Consider the following 20,379-nt stretch of genomic DNA (forward strand, 5'->3'; position numbering starts at 1 on the left):
ACGATAATCACACCACTCTTTATCAAATTTAAGAAAAGGAATTTTAATACAAGAAGGATAACTGATATATATATATATATATATATATATATATATATATATATATGTAAACAGACTAGTGCAACCCACTTCCCCAACACCACAAGAGAAAAGAAAAAAAAAACAAACAACAACAAAACCCAGCAGGTTTTCCTCCAGGAGGAAAAGTTATACTTAAGTGTCAATGTCACAGCCCAGCTGGCTGCGGAGTGAGTTTCAGTCCCTTTTCCAGCGAGACAGACGAGCAGTGGGCTTTCAGATGGACTCTGTCTCTTCCCCCTGTGTTCCCTGTCCAAGAAGCAGAAAAGCACGAGCAGCCAGAAGCAATTCCAGGACAGGCAGCAGCAGCAACGCGGCCAGAACCAGTCAGGGGCAGGCAGCAGCAGCCGCGTGGCCAGAAAGCAGTCCGGGCACAGCGGCAGCGAGACAGCCAGGAAAGCCCCAGCAGTAACCAGCAGGGCAGCCTGCCTCCTCGGAGCCTCCACTCCCGCGTTCTGCCGAGCCAAGACTGGAAAGAATATCCCAAAAAACTAAAAGTGATCACCCAAGTGATCAACAGTTAACTACTTCTTTTGTTAACTGCTGGCCTGGGCAGTTAAGTGGCAGGGGAGAGAATTTACATAATAATCCCAAACTACAACAGTGAGACACTTTTCCAGAATTAAAGCATATATTTTTCAGTTTACGGTTTTCCTGAGGCATAGTTCTAGCATTTGCATAGTTTTCCATGGATTTTTTAATTCTCTCTCCAAAGCTGCAAAATTTTAGCATTCTCTGACAAAGAAAGCTACACCTATCACCTCTCTCACACATACCCTTTGTTGTTCTTTGTGTGATGCCCCCTAGGTCTTGCAGAAACATAGCAACAGATCCCCCTTCTCCCTCTTCAACTTTCATGTGATCTTGCAGACTTCTACGTTATCACCCCAGATTTTTCTGGACTGAACAGCTATTTCTTATTGCCACCTTCTCAATGATATTTTATGACACACTTTTAGGAGGAAAATTTCACACTTCAATATCTAGTGTTGTTTTGTAGCACTCTGGTAATTTAATGACACAAGATTGAAGTTCAGGAATAACTTTCCCACCTTTCTGGTCAGTAAGAGGGTTTTTCCCCAAGAAAATTAAGGCATATTCTTTATTTTAAAGCTGCATATTTTTTATATTTTTAGCCTTTTGTAGAAGTTTTGACATTTTTTTGTATTAGTTAAACAGGTACTATTGTCATGGTGTAACTAATGCTCAGTATCTAATTCCTCCTGTAGTTACTCAGAGCATTTCAGCATACTTCAGAGTAAAAACATCTGGTTTGTAATGATTCCATAGGTGCAGCTCTTAAGCAAGGACGAATTTATGTTGTGATCATTGAGGTATTGGTACTTGGAAGAATTATCCCATCCGCAAAATAGTAAATAACATGAGGAATTTAATTTCTAAAAATACTGCTCCAACTTTCTAGAGCATAAAATTGCTTTTAAAAGTACAATATTTTCTCTCTTGTTCAAAAATCTGATACCTTCTCAATAGCATAGATGTTGTGTAGCCTTTCATTTTCTGATAGCATATGAATGAGTCTCATCTACTCCTTTACAGCTAGGATCAGCTTTTAGTATAAACTGTGGAGGGGATTTATTTGTTTCATTTTTCTGAACTCAGTTTTTCAGCTTACAGATATTTTTTAGGACAGAGACAGTAATGAGAGCAACAGGTACATTCAGGAGTGTGGTTTGGTATTTCATTATTATTATCAACAGCCAAACAGCAGAAAGCTTTCACTTCATAAAAATTAAAGGGGCCTTTATGCTGAAGATAGTCAATCTGTGATCTGACAGAAAAATACCCTTCAAAAATGACTTGTTTTATAGATTAGGGAGTCATGTTGATCGGACAGTTGCTTCATTTTACCTATTTGGTTAATTTTATAGAAGTGAAGATATCTGGTTGCAGAGAAACATACTGCTTTCCAATATGAATTTTGATAATGAGAACATGTTAATAAATAATTTTACAGTTTTCACTTCCATAAAAGGGCAGAAGCTTCATGGAAATGTTTTTCTTTGTCACACAGTTGAGGTGAAATAAATATAAAATACATTTCAGCCAAAGAATTGTCATCCAGCAAAGGGTAAATAGAAAGAACTGAGGGCATTGGTTCTGGCTCCCAAGGAGACAACAAGCAAAAAGCTAAAAATGAAGAGAAAACAAATCAAAGAGATACAGTAAGAGAACATTTTCTGTATCTCCAAAGAGCATTTATGTTGTTCAGGACAGGCATCATGGTCAAATGCATTTATTTGTAATATTTTTCCTGACTGGATTATAATGTGCAGCTATGTAGAAATTTGGATAGTAATACATGGGGGTAGGTATATGTGAAATGTCTTCCTTATTGAGCTTTTCCTTAGATAACATTTAAGAGAAAAAGGAACAAGTAAAATTTATCCTGTTTCTCAGTTAAATCTGTATGACTCTCTCTTCTGAACACTGTCATATTAAACTGTGCCTGCAGAATCAATCTCTTTCTGGAAAGCCACTCTAAAATCTGCCTTAAAAAGATAAAAAAGAATGAAAGTTCTGCTAATTTTTAGCTGTTTTCTTGAATTCTCCATTCACTCACTATGCCTTTGCAGCAGTTGCTGTGATAACAAGTGATTTTTGATTTTTCTGGGAGAATTGAAAAATATGCATTGTAGTTTTCCAAAAGCTGCTTGGTCTCTTTTATCTACCAGTAAAATAGTTCAAAAAACAAGCAAACAAAACAACCAACAAAACAAAAAAAAATTGACCCAGAATGTGTGCAGTCCAGTTTCCTGATTTGCCTGCAGGGATGTGACCCCACTTGACAGCGAGTCCGTCATGCATTTTGGAATGAGGGACTTGCAGTCCTTGTTTTTGATGTTATTCCAATTTGTATAAAACAATTGAATGCTCATTCTCTGGACCAGAGAATGTCTCTTCTGCCATGTGTCAGGATATGCCAGATGGTGGAACATGTAGAGAAAGACCCCATCAACTGATTAATTGGGGGATTACAGCAACATTGGCATGGACTTCTAGATAACCTTTCTAGTGAATAAACACGACAAAAATAGTCAGGACCTTGAGAACCTGAAAATTTGACATAAAGCATTTCCATGCGTTATATTTGTATGAAGAGATTTGTTGATATTTCTTCCTTAGAAGCATATTCTCTTTAACACCTTTCTATGAAGTTTTGATAAATGGATAAAGCATTGCTGCAGAGAAGGAGAAGGAAACCATGGTGAGGGAGGTTAGCTATGATGTCTGTCTTTACTAAATGGAAAGATGGGAAGAGGTGGACTGCTTCAATAAAATACCTGGCTTTGAAGTAATTTTCTTTTAACAGCTTCTCTCAGAAATTAAGTATTGTTACTTTCAAATATTGGAAATTTTCTGTGTCTTGAAACATGGTGAACTGGAGCACTGGACTTGTTTTATCATTGGATATAAGCAGAAATAAACTCCAACCCTATTGCTGGTAGTAAGAACTGTAAAACTGTTTGTGTAGCACAAGTGTGTTGTCCACCCTTCAACCACTGCAGCTGGGAGGGAGGTCAGCCACATGTGTACACAGGAATGAGTCCAGCAATGTTCCTTCTTCCATCAGACATTCCCTGAGAGCTCCTTGGAGTCCTCTGGAAGGAAAAAAAATGTCAGCTTCTACTACAACTAACAATAACACTCAGATAACTTCCATAAATCTGAGGATATGCTTTTATATCAATTGCCTGATCATGATAACTCAAGTCATCTTTGTTCAGGGAATTTGTGTTATTTTGGTGGTACTCCAAGTTTGAGATTAGTGATTTTGTTGAAATTTTACCTAAATCTTCCACATTTTACCCATTTGCAATAATGGGACATGTATACCTGCATGCACAGGAGAGAAAAATAAGTTTAGAAATTCAGGACACGGTGGAAATTTAGGGATGTCTGAAAACGCCATTTAGCAAAGGGAGAATAGAATTAATATCTCTAAGTATCACATAGAAGACTTTCTCATAGTTGTTTATATTTTCTCTAAGTAATTTGAAAGATTTTTCTATATTAATACTCTCTACACATTCTTATGAATGTTTTATTAGACACCTAATTCATCATATTGTCATGCATTGTCTCTGTATTTTAATATGAAAAATGCTCATTGTCTTGTCATGCATCATGTCATCATTTTTGAAATGATGACTTAGGGCTGAATGTCGGAGAACAAAAGTGCTCTTGCAGTAGTTAGCACAGAAAGATGGCAAAGAAGGGCTACTGTGAAGGTGAAGAAAACCAATTTTTATACAAAAAGATACAGAATAACTTCATAGTGTCTAACAGAAAAGGGTGAAAATATGATTGCTATTTCTAAGTACATGAGCAAAAGGGAAAACACTGAGAAGGAGAATAATCTGAAGGCAAATGTTGCTGAAGAAGGTAACAACTATAACCCAAGTTTAGGTGCTAGTTGGATACAAATAAATTTAGAATGGAAATAGGAAGAAAACTTCTAGCTGCTACAGGAACTGAGTTCTGTATCAGCTTCTCAATGGAAATCGCAAAAGGAGAAATGAAACAAGCATATCTTATAAATTTAATACTGCCTGAAACAGCTGAGAATTGGATTTGAACCAGATGATCTAATCTGGTCCTGGATTCCTTTATCTTCAAGTCCTGTGTTCTTCATTTATGTGCAAGTGAGATGCTTGACCCTCTGTACAAATTGTTTCTGTTTCCATTTGCCTAAAAGCCCCCAGTGTCTGCAAAGATGCTCATGTGGTCCAGAGGAATTTTCTAGCTGGTTGTTGGATAAAGCAGAGCAGCCCCTGACTTAATTTCTACCAATAGCTGCTATTTTTAAATCAGTGGTACTACAGTGAGAAGAAGGCAGGAATCTCTGGTTAAGTCTTAAACAGTGGCTTCAGGCATTCTGACTCTACTGTGTCATGCCATGTACCATCTTAGACATAGTTATTCTGGTCTTAAATCCTGTAGGTGTTTCTATGGATGAGTAACATTTCCCTCCAGAAGTCCTGCTGAGTTTAGTGGGGCATGAATAAGGCTGAATTTAGTGTGATCAAACATGAGTCTGTGAGATTTTTGTTCAATTCCTACTTTTAAATTAAGTCCCTACTTAGTATGCGTACGGATGACAAAATCAGATCAGTAGAATTTGCCAGTCACAATCTGATCACAGGAAAGGAAAATCAATAAAATTCACACTCGGATGAAATTTGAAAAGTAAGTAATTTTATAGTAGCAAGATTTTATCTTTTTTTGATCGTTGATTTTCATAGCAATTGCATTTTCAGACACAGCTCAGAAACATAAATGCACCAGGCCATTCCAGAAAAATGTTCAACTTAGATTTGTATCTTTTTTGAGAAGTTTATCTTATAATGGAATTTTATGATACTTGTCATGGCTTATGAAATGTGAGTGAAGTCTTAGTGCAGCTGAATACAATAGAAACTTGATAATGGTGTATTCAGCATGTTAAATTAATATTATAAAGTAAACAAATGAAAACTTAAAGGAAATCATTGCTGTGGCCTGAGAAGTATCAAAGATATTTTGGTATTTAAAGTTTAAAGCTCTTGCTCTGAATGCCAGTGTGGAGCTGTATTGACAACTGAGCTGTTGTGATAAAAGGGTCACTTTGAAAGTCATGAGGTTTGTTCAATCTGAAATGTCATAAGTGAAGAATATAAAAATCAGCTCTTGTATGTGAAACAGAAACAGGGGTGTGATAGCACACATGTAGACATAAAAGTACTGAAATGAAAGGCAGCATTGGTATAATTGCCTGAAAAAGGCATTTACAGAAGCTTTGTGTGATGTTTTAGCTTCTCCACTTAGAGTGGGATGTAAGAATTTCTAAGTCATGTGGCCTCCCACAGAGGCATTATGCTGTCCACTTTGAGAAAGAGTTTAAGCTTGCTTGAGTGGAAAAAAACCAACACTTTTTGTACCAGAAAAGTATATGATGTTAAAAAGAAACAAATAAACCCATGTTCCTCTATATTTCATTAAAAAGTAGTAAATCTAATTTTCAAAATTTCTTTTATTCTCTAAACTAGAAGCCTTTACAATTTTTCCAGCAGATCAATATCCTTTGATAGTGCTAAGTAGTTCCTGCATCGGATGTAGAGAGTGTTTTTGTAGAAAAAACCATTAGTATTCCCAGGCATTTAAGAAAATGTTTGGTTTGTTGATAGCTGTAAGGCTTTTGTGGGCACAACAGTAGATTTAAAACATGCTGTGCTAAAAATGTTAAATACTCCATGTGAGTTACTATTCAGTTCAAGAACTTGCAATAATCTGGAGACAGGACACACCAGTCTCAGTTGAAGATTCACTGAGGGATCTCTGGGCCCATCCCCCAGCCCTGCAGTGACACTCCATGGTTGCAGAGGGCCATCCATCCAATGCAAGGGCCCTTAGGATTGGTGTTTTGACCTCGCAGCTGCCTTCCATCCCTGCCTGCCATGTTAATGCCACTGCTTTAGTCTGTGTGGGCTGTGAAGCACAGCCACGAGAGGCCTGATTTACCTTTCCTTTTCTGGTTTTCTCTAGCAATAGAAAAAGTTGCCTACACTTGGAGGCAAGCAGTTGAGAATTTCTCTTTTTATTACCTTTAAATGATCAAACTGAGTTTTTGGGCTGTTAAGAAAAAAAACATAATTGCTTTCAATTTGTACACAACTTCATTGATTTTTTTTCCAGAGGGGAGGATAGCGTGCCCTTTGAATATATTAAATACAGTGTCATTCAACATATATTTTGGGATTAATACCTGTTTCATATTTTGCTTGAATCCTTCCCTCTTGTAGAGCAGCATAAAGTAAATGTGTAGCTTTTAACAGTTCTGTAGCAGAAATGTTTTCAATTTTTTATAATTAGTGGCAGCTCTAAAGAAAAATGAACCCTTAGTATTTGAAAGGTAATTGTATCTGTTGGATAAAGGAATTGCTGAAGGTGACACCAGGAGTTCTTAGCAGCAGGAAAACTTGAGAACTTTACCCCTCTAACAATAGATTCTACAAATTATCTTAATTGAAGCTTTCAAAATGTGAATGCTTTGACACTTGACAGCACTTCTCCTACCTGAACTAGCAGCTTTTCCTGAATGATCATTAATTACCTGCTGATGGCTCACAACTCCAACACTGAAGAAATTTGCTGCTGGAAAAATGCACCCATGTGTTTTAGAGTGTCATGTAACCATGAAATACTGATTTATTCAAAAGCTTCTGAAGTGACCTAGGTATATTATTCAGATTAATGGGGACTGGATGTAGAAAGCCTAGTAAAGAAATAAACTGTGTCTTCTGTGAACTAGTATAAAATATTTATACTTACAAAAGTACAAACTAATAAATATATAGAAGAGGAGATAGAGAATTAATGAATCTAAGACAATAAAAATATTTTATTTTTGTTATACCCAGGCATAGTGCACAACAAAGAAAGGTCTCTGTTCATCTCATCTATGACTAGCTAAGCTCCATGGCTAACATCTAAATCTAGAAGTTTATTAATTTTATGTTGCAGTGAAAGTTGGTCTAGGGTCTAGACAGTGTTTCTTGGTAGCCAACATACTGCACAGAAAGCTAAATAAACACCAGTAAGAGACTTCCAGAGATTAAAAATAGGTCAGAAGAACAACTGCATAAACAACAGTAGTCAGATGGTGTCAGTTTGACCAAGTAAGCCGCTGTTATCTTTGAATCTCCAGATGTTACCTGTCCTACTCCAGAAACTTCACCTTTTTGGGCACACTCACTTATGCCTTTGGATACTTCTGAGTTTCATCAGAAAGAAGCCTTATATCTTTTCACAGGAAGACTCTTACTGTCTTTCTTCCAAGTGATGCTTCTAGTCAAAGGGCATCTTCTGACTCTCTTTTTTTCCATTTATGTGTGGTAGCCAACAGATACTGTTCTTGGCTGTATTTGCTTTGGATATAGCCACAGTAAGGAAAATACAATTTTTTATTGTTCTACCTTTATTAGTTCTACATTTACTGCTCTTCATACTCTGTACACCAACCTGTAGCAGCTGCCAAATTTTTAATTACTAGCTTTTCAAGCAATGTGTCCTAAAAACTTCCAACAGTATCCAGAAATCATAAATAGTGAAGACATGGTCCATCTTAAACAGAAGTAGGACAGGGAAAACTCTTTGGCCCCAGCTTCTCTGAAAATTTAGTCTGCTTTTTCACTCTTATGGTCCTTGGGGTGAATGTAGCTATACAATGCATAATTGCATTGCTAGTACAGTTAATTTCTCTGTGAAAATATTTGATGAGGAAAGCACCTGACATGCCACACTGAGTTTTCAAGACTGTTTGAGCTTGGATAGGTTCAAAACTAGCAGAATTTTGTGTTAATAGACTGTCAGCCTGAATTCCTGACAGGGAAATTGTGCCTGGTGGCTTTATTTTCTTTTAGAAGATTACTGCAGAACTAACAACTTAGACTGGACAGGGCTTGGGGTATTCCCTTGTTTCTAGTCCTGAAATAGTGATGCAGCTGTATGAATATCTCTTACCTAGGACTGAACACTCATGTGAGTCTTTAATTCAGGTATTTCCACAATACTGCCATCTCTATAGTGGCTGAATATGTAAGAGAAACTTCTGTGCTATCACTGAAGTAAAAATTCTCTCATAATTGTTCTTGTCAATGAAATAATTGTTTGTAATAATACAACATGAACAGAATCTTCATTGTTACTGAGAATAATTATAAACTTAATTCTATCATAAAGACACATAGGTCAGTAAAACATTTTTTTCTTCATGTTCAGATAGAAGAACCAAAAGTTGGGCTATAATTAGGGTTACAATGTCATGAAGTGAGCCTGAAAATATAGAAGATATTTTTAAAATTCTATTTCCATGTAGTTACAAGTTGTATATGTTTCTAATTGTATTTTATTCTTTAGTAGCTAAGTACAATTAAAATTGTGAACCAAAAAGCAATGGTACCACGTACCACAGTGAAAATCTAATGCTGATGTTCACTTTTTGCAAACAAAGCCCACATTAAAAAAAATAAAAATTAAAAAATCAAGAAGCAACAATAATAACAACAACAAAATTAACCAAATACCCCAATAGAATGGAAGTGCTACCAAAAAACACACAAGAAAAGATGTATTCATTTTGTTCAGAATTTGGCAGAATGGCCTATGCACTGCTCATTTCTTTTATGATAAAAAAAGCAAAACAGGAAAAAATATGAAAAATTAAATATATTCCAAAGGCTTCCAGCAAACAGCTGTATTTAAAGGGGAATTGTTATAACTCAAGCATAGAGCAATATCTTAGAAGTACTGAAATTATTGGGGTTCATCAGTTACACAGCAATGATTTTGCCTTCATTGAACGGATTTTCAGGGAAAAATGTTTCAGTCGGGAAAGGACTGCTCATACAAGTCTGCTTCAGAGCACTGACTTATGGAAATAAAAATAAGGAAAATTATCTAATTAATATTCAAGAGAGCTAGAATTCCACTGAAGAGGAAATTATCAGTTGATTCAGATGGGGTATTCTTGTGTTTTTTACATTACAAAATTTCAGAGAATATCTGCATTAGGAATAGTTACCTGCATGGACCTTGAAAGAAAGCTGTGTGGTTTATTTTATTTTATGTAGCAGTCTTGTTGTTGTATGCCAACAATTTTAGTGTAAATTACCTGAGAACCAAGAAACAACTTTTTAATTAGTGATATTATGACAGAGTGTATAAATATTTTTGATTTGCACCCTTGCCTAGTTTGTGGGTTTTTTTCTTTATTTACCCTGAAGGATAACAGTTTGCCTTGCAGCAACAAAGTTCAGAACATCTCCAGAAGTGGCTTTCTATATGTTGTTAGAATAACAGGTTTTATAGCTTTTAATCCATAGGCCAGTTAATCACTGCAGTCTTTCACAGAATATTGTATTAAAAACTAGTCTTTTAATAATTATAGGTACTAATTATTATATTATTGGCTTTTGCAAGGTTTTGTATCATTTGTGTGTTTTAATTTGGTCTTATGGATTGTATTTCTGGTTTGCTACAGACAGACATAACTTTAAAAGTTCTTTATTCAAGCAGCCTTTAGTCTAAGGCAGAAGAGATTCAAACAGTACAAATTAATGTGGTTAATGAACTATATCATGTCCTACAAGCGAAGTGTCTGTTTTGTTTAATTCTCCTGTGGAGAAGAGCTGGGGAGAGATAGCAGAGTCTGTAGCATGAGGCTGTGACTCAGTACACCTCTCTCATACCACCTGCTCCCAGTTCCCTCAGCAGGATTAGCTGGGCAATACAACTGTCATATCTGATGAACGTTGTGATTTGGGGGGGTATTAATCTCTCAAATACAAAGTACAAGTGACAATAATCTGAACAGGTGACAGAACACCTCTACAAAGAATGAGATATGTGTTTTGCAAAATTCTTATTCTATCTATAGAACCAGAGAGATGGCAAAAGCGCAGTAGCTACATTGCATCCCTCACCAGCTGTATTCCCGCGGAATATTTTCCTATGGGATTTGCTGTGGATTTGCGGAGTGGTGGTGATTGTTGTTTGTGTGTGGAGTTTTTTGTTTGTTTGGGGGTTTTTAATAGCTAGGGGTTGAGTAAAAACTAAAACCTTTTGCTCTCTCACTGAAGAATATTGGCTTGTTTTCCTGCAGTTACCTTCCAGGATTTTTGCCTCACTTTCAGTACTTCTCTCCCACGCTGCCCTCTAGAGGACACTTGAATTGCAAACCAGCAAAACTGATTGAGACAGTATTTTGTCTTCCAAACCTATTAGGATGTATCAGTCTTCCCGATATGCCTTGCCTTGCACACAAAAGCCACTTTGCTTAATCGTGCCTAGAGCTACACACATATTTTTTCCCCCAGAAAACAGAACAATGTTGCAAAGTAATTGTCTGTTTTCTCAAAACATCTCCCTTTGAAGATTCATCTCAAAGCATGGAATTGTAAAATCTGTGAGCTCTTGCCCTAGTCAGACTCTTGGGATTACCAGACTTCCTCCAGTATGGACAGAATTTGGGTTGCTGAGTGGTGCAGGTGGTCACAAGGCTGGGTGGGACAGGTGGTCCCTGTGGGGGGGCCAGATACACTCTTGACTGCCACGGGACTTTGGTGCATATTGAAAGATGAGCTGCTAGATCAGGGAGAGAGTTTCTTTCTCCTTACTGGTTCCTTTAGAGGTGATTTACCACTGTAATAAATCTCCCTGATTTGTAGTAGGCATTTGTTCTTTTAATAGTCTCGTTTCATCAATCACATATATGTATGTATTTATATATATATGTGTGTGTGTACATATATATATATATATCTCGCCATAACTTCAATTTCCACTTAGGTACTAAATAAAAACAGAATGAGGAGTTCGACACTTTCCTTCCTTTTTCATGCTTTCTGTATTCAGATTTTTGCTGACTCTGTAACTTCTGCTAAGCAGTCTTTATTTGTAAATGCTCACTGAACAAAATGGTAAATATGTTTGCTATATTTTTCATAAGAAAACATGTTGATACTTGTGCAAATTTAATTATATATTTGAATATCTGTAGCATGGATACCAAAAATATATTATTTTGTTCTAGCTTTCCAATTTCATGCATAAAACAGTACTGGGTTGAGAGTCTGGGTTTTTACCAGCACATGACACTGATTCTATGTAACTGGACTAATTATAGAGAAAAATTAATAAAATGCACAGATACAGAAGTATTTCTGCATGCCTAAGTGTGTCATGTGTTTAATATACTCTAATTAAACAGCTCATTGATATACAAGTCCTGCAACAAGACATTTCCAATAGATGTAGCATGCTAACAGGTATAACAAAATTTCTTTACTAGCACTGCAGTATGTTAATAGCTTCTTCAATTATGGTCTCTGCAATGCTGAAAACAACAAAGTATTAGAAAGGAATCACTATAATTATGTGGTCAATGCATACTCTTAAATTCATGTTTGGAATCTACCTTGCTGAAAAAATTCCTACAGAAAATCCTAATATACACTTTTTTGTTTTGTGATTGGAGCTAAAATAAAGCTAAAATTGTCTGGAAAGCCTTCCAGAGGAAATGTCAATGCAAGGTTCATCTTCCATGAGAAAGATCAACAGGTAGCTTTTTGGTGAATTATTTCACCCACATTCAAATACATATTAAAGTTGCAAAACTCGTGACAAAGTGTTTAAAGACTGTTTCACAAATACAGTGACTTGGTTGGATTGCTTTTGGCAGTGGTTTCCAAGCACCCATGTTTGAACACAGACCAGTACAGATCCATATGGCCTAGTGACTATATAGGGTGACTTACACAGAGACTCTGTAAGGAGAGGTTGGTAAGATGCCATAATATTGAGATCTCTGTAGCCCGGATCCAGCTTCTGTAATCAAAGCATAATACAGCTTCCTTCAACCCCAAGCACTCAGATGTGCGTCTCAAAGAACAGTAAGTTCTAAGAGAAAGGAAATCCTTGACCATGTTTCTGACACCTTGAAATGACTGAGGATGGAATCCTGGAACTACAGGCTCATCTCAGGTGCCTTCACTGGCTATGTCTTTAGGCTTTATATCTTCCTTCAGCTCACCCAAATTCCTTTTTCGCTTTCCTCAGTTGTGGAGTGTGTTTTTCACAGTGGTATGGCCCTTGCCAGGCATTCACATGACTTCCTCTTCACTCTTGTAAGGTCAAGCCAGGCATATAGCAATATACAGCAATGATCTGGCTTCATGCAGTTTCTTGTGTTTCTCGACCTGACTTGTCTTTCACACAACTCAAATATTACTTTTCAGGGTCCTTGGTTCCTCTGTGTGAATTTTTTTAATTATCCCTCTACAGAAACTGAATTTCTCAGTTTTGTGATGCAGTGGATAGGCTTGTCTATGGCATGACAATGTTGGGAGGTCTGTGCCATCCTTCCCATTGCTCCACAGAGCTTTTGTAAGTTAGTGATGATTAATATGTTCTTAGAAATTAGGCTGGAATTTCAAGGAACCCTTTTAAGCAACCTTTTCCAAGATGTTTATTTCCATAATATTTATACTTTCTGATAAGTTTCTGGGGTTTGTTTTTGTTTGTTTGTTGTTTTAGGTTTTGATTGTGGTTTTTTTTTGCCTCTGGCTTTTTTCCTTTCTTGTACAATGTGTATTTTTCCAAACACTCTTTCCAACAGCATTTTTTATTATTCTGACAAGAATAGCAACACCTCTGCAGATTGTCCTACAGCAAAGGCATGATAGAATAAATGATTATAAATAAGTGTTTCCAGTCCTTCAGTTCCTCTCTCCAAGGGGAAAGGGTGCCGGCAAATTGCTGCCTCAAATGGCATTTGAAACCTAAACCAGTTGCTAACACAAGAGGTGTGACTGCTGCCATTTGAACCCAAATCCCAAGCATATGATAGGATGGCCATTGTAAGCCATCAAGGATTGGTAGACCACAGGTTGCTTGAATTTTGTTAAGTTATGCATGTTCAGCTGCTTCTTCTACATGTCCAAACTGTAGCTGGGAGAGGTAATTTTTTTAGTCACAGAAGTCTGATACTACATATGTCCTGTAGAAAGATTCAAAGCTGCAGTTTGGAAGGCCTAGACTCTCCATAACTCAGTTTCCTATGTATAAAACTGGAGTAAAGAAATATATTTGTTCTCTACTTTTTTGATGTAATTTGTACTGGCAGCCCTTGGGACAGAAAGTTCAGTTGAAGCCTTTACTAATGCTTTAGATATGTTCTTAAAAAAAGTCGCATTAGCTCATGAGGGAGAGAAGCCATTGCTGCATCACATTGCCTTTTTTTTTTCTGCACATATTCGTGGTCTCTGTATCTGAAAGATCTGGAAAGGAAGAATATCTGACAACACGTGTCCTCTCCATGTCATGTTATGTGTTTACAAGTTCCCTTCTCACACTGCTCACAGGACAGCTTCTGGTGCATGTGTTTAAGTTCAGCGCCACTGAGCACAAGCAGCTACGTGACAATGCATCGCTTTAATGCACTTAGAGATGTATTCACATATGTCCAAGAGAAAGGGTAGTGCAAAGGATAAGCACATATATCAAGGAAAGACATGCAAGGAGATGAACCAGTGGCTGGATCAGTCTTTGGTGATATTTTCATCTTAGTTTATATATGCTTTGGAAATCAGGATTGTTACAGAGGTTTTTGAAAGTAAATGCATCTATAAATATGGTTTTGATTGTTCACCCTAACTTATTAAAATGCTCAAAACAGAGGAAGGACTTACATAGTACATGTGTACATTGATTTTGCCTACAAAGGTAAATGGTGAGAGAGATATCAGCACATGTAAAGACCTAGAGGTAGAAATTGGTAGAAGCACAATCCTGATGTTACTAGGTTTACAGTTCTCCAAAGTGTAGTGAAATAATTCCGCAAGTAGATACATGTCTAATGTGTAACATTAACTGAAATATGCAGCCAATCAGCAAGTACAATGTTTTATTCTCTAAAAATAGAAATATTTCTATTGAAATATCCAAAGGGAATGAAGGAAGCCAAAGATCATAAATTGAGACTCAGCACTAGACATTTACTCCCTGGGGGTTACTGTCAGGCCAGCAATATGCCAGTGCAGTACAAAACAGTCCACTGCCTAAGTGGAAAGAAACATGGGTGACAAATGTGATATTAAACTGAGCTTGTTATTATGGAGGTCAGAGTCCTTGGCTGATGGGAGAAACAGACCTTGCCAGAAGTGCCAGTAGTATTTCTAGTAAGATTAAAAAACATCAGTGACAAATATAAAGAAGAAAATATTTTGCCTTTTTTATTGCTAAAATGAAGTGGGTAATAATTATAAAAAAGTAGTCTTTAGTCTCTTTGGAGTCATCTTCCCAGCTGTTAAGATCCAAAAGTATTTTGGAGTAATTCTGAATTTTCAGAATTTCAAGCATTTTAGTAGAAACAAGCATTTTTGCTTTTAATAAATAGCAGGTCACATCATAATCTGGAAGCTGTTGTGTGGATTCACTACTCTGTTACTGGCTTGTCATCCCTAAAAAGAATGCAAAACAGGAGATGTGGTTGCATGAAAGCAAGAAGTGTCACTTCTCTGAAGTATGATTTTGACAAATCACATCTGACTGTCTAAGAAGCCCCTGCATACACCTGAGCAAAGCTGCAGAGCAATGCTAGTCATGGAGGTGTGCAACACAGAGCATGTTCCTCCCTGTGTGTCAAACCGCTGATGGCAGGGGGAGTTTACTAAAACCACTGTCTTGTTGGACTCTGTTTCAGGTGGGATTCCATTTGTCCTCACTGGAGAGTTTTTCCAGCAGTCACAGAGGCCAGCCGCATTCATGATAGCTGGAACAGTCAACTGGCTCTCCAATTTCGCAGTGGGACTGCTCTTCCCTTTCATTCAGGTACTCAACATCCTTCATAATTGATATGCTGTGATATCACTGATACAGTGTGACATGTGATGTTGGAATAGAATATTCAGGTAACAATGAATGTCCTGTTATGGAAGTGGATGACATTTGCATGTTTTGATACAGGTCAGTTGTGCTACCCACATATCTCCTTGTTTGAATGTATTGGAAAAAATTGCCCTGCAATATCAAATACATTGCAACCACGGACAACTCCCCAAATTCCCCACAGAAACGTTTAAGCTGTGCAGTCTGATGGCTGTGTCTGAGTTCATGGTCACGGATGGTGATTACCAGTGCCTTTTTCTTCAGCCTTTAGGCTACCCATCATCTGATTTACCCTATGCTTTGAGAATCCATAGTGGTCTCAATGGGGAATAGATTGTCTCTGCAGCTCCCTCCATAAGCTTGGCTCAGGCTTTTATCTTGTTTAGATGGTTCCTTCTTGCTGCAGCTTAGCTGCTGCTTGGATTAATCTGTTCTTGTCCCAGCTTTCCCAGGCTCCCATAAGCTTTGCAATTAGTGGATAGTTTGGCTGCACTAGTCACAGGGAGGACAAAGGCCAGTTTTATCAAGTGCCATCTGAGAACTGGCGTTTGTATTTTAATAAGATAAGTTTATCTTCTAAAAAAAAAAAGTACCAATTATAAAAAAAATTCAAAGTTCATCATAGAACACCATTTCCTGCTCTGATTCCTAAGAACATTTCAACATTATAGATGTGTTGTTGTGTGATAAAAAGGTTTCAAGCAGCTTCTAATTCAAAAACGTGCTGAGGTTATTTTCCTGATCATGAACCTCTCCCAGGGATTGTCTGCACTCTCTGGAACTCACACTGAAGCTGATACTCTGTTTCAGGAGCTGAAAGATAGGTGATTGTCTAGGGTTTAGCCCGACTTTCTCCTGCCAGGCCCAGACTGCCCAGACTGTGAAAAAAAAATGAAAAGACGGCAAGAACTCAAATGAAATCAGACTGAATTAATGCATATATATATTCTAACATTTATCACTACACACATAATTGTACCCACCCAGGGGTCCCCAGGGAAGAGGGGTAAGGGGGGATGGGAATGAGAAGGGACAAAAGAAAACAAACACACAACAAATGGAATACAATCAAAGTTTTGAAAACTGGCAAGGATACAATCTCACCACCCCAAGGGACAGAACCCAGCGAAACAAAAGATCTCCAACTAGGCTGTCTTCTGCTTCCCCGTGCAACCCTTGGAAGCAGCACACCAAGAACTAAACTCCTCCCTCCCGTTACGTGGAAAACACATGTGGAATAGCTAGGTAATGGCCACTTCCCTAGTTACACCTGGTTATTAAGGAAACCTAGATCAAACCCATCACAGTGATCAATCCTCTGACTGACCATGCCCAAAGTCTTTAAAGAAGGATAATGCTCCACTGATAACAGTTTTACAGTGAAGCTCACAACTACAGGGCTAAATAAAGAAGTCCTAGGATTTTCTTTTTATAAATGCACTGAGGAAAATAATAGGGGCAGAGGAAGGGCACAGGGAGGAGCAAACTCCAGGCTACCTGCAGGTCCTCTCACCCAGGAGAGAGAGATTTTGGATAGGTCTTCAGATCATTTCAGAGGAAGAAATTTGAGTAACAAGTGCTACTGCTGTTTGTGCCTTCTTACAGTAGAAAATTATAAGATACTGCAGTATCATATACCTAACAGTATTTTCAGATACTGTAAAATTGCGTCATACCCTAAAACTTTATATATCCATTTTCATTTGAAAGTAGAACTGCTTTTACTAAGTACTACTCTTTTAAATTACCTGTATGAGATAGTTTATGGGAGTACTTGAAAACCTTATAAAGTCTGACCCTGGACCTAAGTTTGGCATTAATTTAAAATCTCTTCTAGAAGAGAAAATATCTCTAGTAGTTTTGATTACGTGGATCACCTTCAAAAGTCAACATGACTATAAAGCCTGTCTTTCCAAAACTTTCCAAACTCTTCACTCTTACTAACCACAGTTATTAACTGGCTACTTATTAACTGCAATTAAACTGCTCAGAGCTATAAGTCTATAAGTGAGCTTATAGTCTATAAGCTATAAGTGAGCTTCTTTTCATGCTCACTGAATTTGATGAGTGTTTTCCACCAGTTTCATGGTGAAGGCTTTTCCATCTTAGACACTTAAGGTAAGATTTTCAAAAGGAGCTAGAACATCATTCCTTTTCCACTGAGGTTGTTAGAACATCTACTGGATGATAGAAATAAATAGACAATTCCCTTGTGTTTTTGAAAACCTCGCCTCAGTCATCAGCATTAGTATAGTCAAGGAGGCAGCCACAGTCTCAGCCAGCAAGTGAGTGCTTCTGTGTGGTTTAATAGCTTTTTCTTCAAGAAAAAGGAGACTGACTGTTTAAGCAGTGTTAGATGCTGCTTTCCAGCCCAGCTGGCCAGGCACTAGCACTCTCATCACCTACCTCTGTAGCAGCTGGGTAGGGACACAGATGAAGGTCTCGAATCTAGGGACATTTAATCAGAATACTTTTATTTGCTTGGGTTTTTTTTAATTATCCAGAGACATTTAGAGAATAATCACATTTTTCCAAAACTGCAGTTTCTGCCTTCTACACGAAACTGAGGAGCAGTCTGAGCTCTGGTTGGCTGCTGGATCTGTATTCATGCAAATCAGGGCACTCCCTTCTTGTCCTGCTAATCCTAACTAACAGATCACCTGGTGGGAACTGTTTAAAAAGACCCTCAATAAATTCAAATAAAAAGACAAACTACACTCTCTAATTTTTCATGTAAATATTAAAGATTTTTGCATGATTTAATATGCATCCTAATGAAGTAGCTTTGGGGAATTTATCATTATGTGTCATAAAAATATCCTGGTTTGTGATTACAAAATTAAGCAGGTTAGTTTTAATGAAGGAAAAATGTATTTCCAGCTTGATGGGTTTGTTTTGTTTTGTTTTGTTTTTTGCTCTGAAACATAAAAAAAGAGAAAACGTTTAGAGTTTGCACCTAAAGATGAAAGCAGTGTTACTCAGACTTTGATTTTTAAAGCTTTTTCACAAGATCAAACTAGAACATCTCTTTCCTCAGCTTTCACTTTTTTCCTATTTCAGTCAACCTTATTCTCAAAATGCAGTGTATGAGTCACCTGTTTCTTTACAGAAAGGCAATATCCTCCTCGTAGCTCATTTTATAAATCTAAACCAGGGAAAGAAATCTTCAAAATACCTTCACAGAATGAATGCCTAATCCTGCCTGCATATTTAAATACTAACCTGATTGCTTGAAAAACAGCAGCCACTTTTTTTGATCATTGGTGCTCTTCCAAATATTTGGGAAACAAACCTGTTAACTTTAGAGTTACTAAAAAAAATCAATGAGTAGTCAGTTCTCCAAATGTCATAAATTACCTAATTTGATTGCCTCTATTTTTGCCCTTCAACCATCTGTAGATAAATATAATAAAACTGTGCCTTGAGTCATACATTAAAATGTATGGATGAGATTGAAAACTAGTATACAATTCAGTTTTTGACAAACTTAAAAAATAAAATTAAATGTGTCTACTGTTCCAGCTCTCATCTCTACCTATTTGATGTGCTGAAGTGTGAACAGGGATACTTCGTAAATCAGAAATTAGAAGGTGTGTATATGTGGAAATAGGTGCAATGAGCTGAAGCAGGTAGAGGGCACAAAAAAAACTACATCAGTAGAAAAATATAATCTTAAATGGCTGGAAAACCTCTGGTGCAGTAGAATAGGTTTGTGTCAAACTAATACTCTTCATTAACAGTAAGTTTGCAGGGACAGACTTCTGTAAACTGACAGTGTAGTAGGAGCATAAATTACATGTTATCTATAAAAAGGCTCTGTTTACTTCTTGTAATGCATTGTGTAAACACAAAGAATTACTAAACATTAATAATTAACAAATAATTTCACAACATGTTATTTTTATTACATGTTGAGGTATTCTTACCTCGTATTTCAGGTTGTTCCATTAGATTGTTATGAGGCACTTAAGGACTATATGGTAAATTAGTCCTACACTGTAGGACAGTATAGCAGGTTTCTCCAGAAGTTTTCTGTCAAAATAATTTCTTTTTTGCCTCTCTTTTGTGCTCCTCTTTGCTGATCCATGTGCCGTCCTCAGTGAACTGGCCTTCCGTTTGATGAGTGCTCTGTAGCAGGTGGATACCTCTTCCAGGCTTCTCCATCTCAGCAACCAAAACTCACTGTCCAGAGCCCTCCTTTCCTACTTTCCTGCCCCACAGAAACCAGCTACATCTTTATTGCTCCTCTGGTTCCCTCTCTGTCCCAACAATAATTTTCCAGAACAGCTCATCTTCAGACTTTTATCCTAATGTTTCCAACAACCAGGGTTATTGCTTAGAGAGGCAGATGCTGAGATGACTGGAAAGGATAATAAATCACTGGGTGGACATCATGTCCCCCAGATAGTGTTTTTACTAGCAGAGTTTTTAAGTGAGAAACTCAGAGACAGTACTCTGAATTGTCATGTGCCACCTTCATATAGTCTTTTAATTTACATTAAGGTAGAAGGCACCAGAAAGAAGTACAAATTATCACTAACTAGAAATTGGGTAAAATTTGATTTTCTTTTATTTTTAGATTAGTTAGAGTGTCTTGAAAAGGAATCTGCTTGGATCTGTGATCCAGATGGAGCTCAGTATCACATAGGATAAAGATGCTACAAGCCTTGTAGCCTTAGTTCAGATTTCTTACTAGTAGAATGCAAAGACCTGTATGTGTGCTTATTTTTTACCCCTTACAGAAATTAATTAATTTATGCATATGAAATAATACTTCGAGTCATTATATTTCTTTCTTGAGGCTCTCTTGTACTTCTGCTCAATTTCTTTCTTATTTTTACACCTGAGATTTTCCTT

The 20,379-nt window shown here is 37.1% G+C and overlaps 1 protein-coding gene across 2 annotated transcripts in view; it reads left to right on the top strand.

The window, feature by feature from the left end:
- The window catches only part of SLC2A9 (solute carrier family 2 member 9), a 122,347-nt gene that overhangs the window by 86,217 nt on the left and 15,751 nt on the right, over positions 1–20,379 (top strand). For both annotated transcript variants that reach the window (XM_071556795.1, XM_071556794.1), the window contains one exon: positions 15,338–15,465. In XM_071556795.1, coding sequence (XP_071412896.1) covers positions 15,338–15,465 — 128 coding nt within the window. The remainder of the gene's footprint in view (positions 1–15,337; positions 15,466–20,379) is intronic.

This window comes from Pithys albifrons, chromosome 5 (assembly GCF_047495875.1).
Source record: "Pithys albifrons albifrons isolate INPA30051 chromosome 5, PitAlb_v1, whole genome shotgun sequence".
NCBI classification, from domain to species: domain Eukaryota; kingdom Metazoa; phylum Chordata; class Aves; order Passeriformes; family Thamnophilidae; genus Pithys; species Pithys albifrons.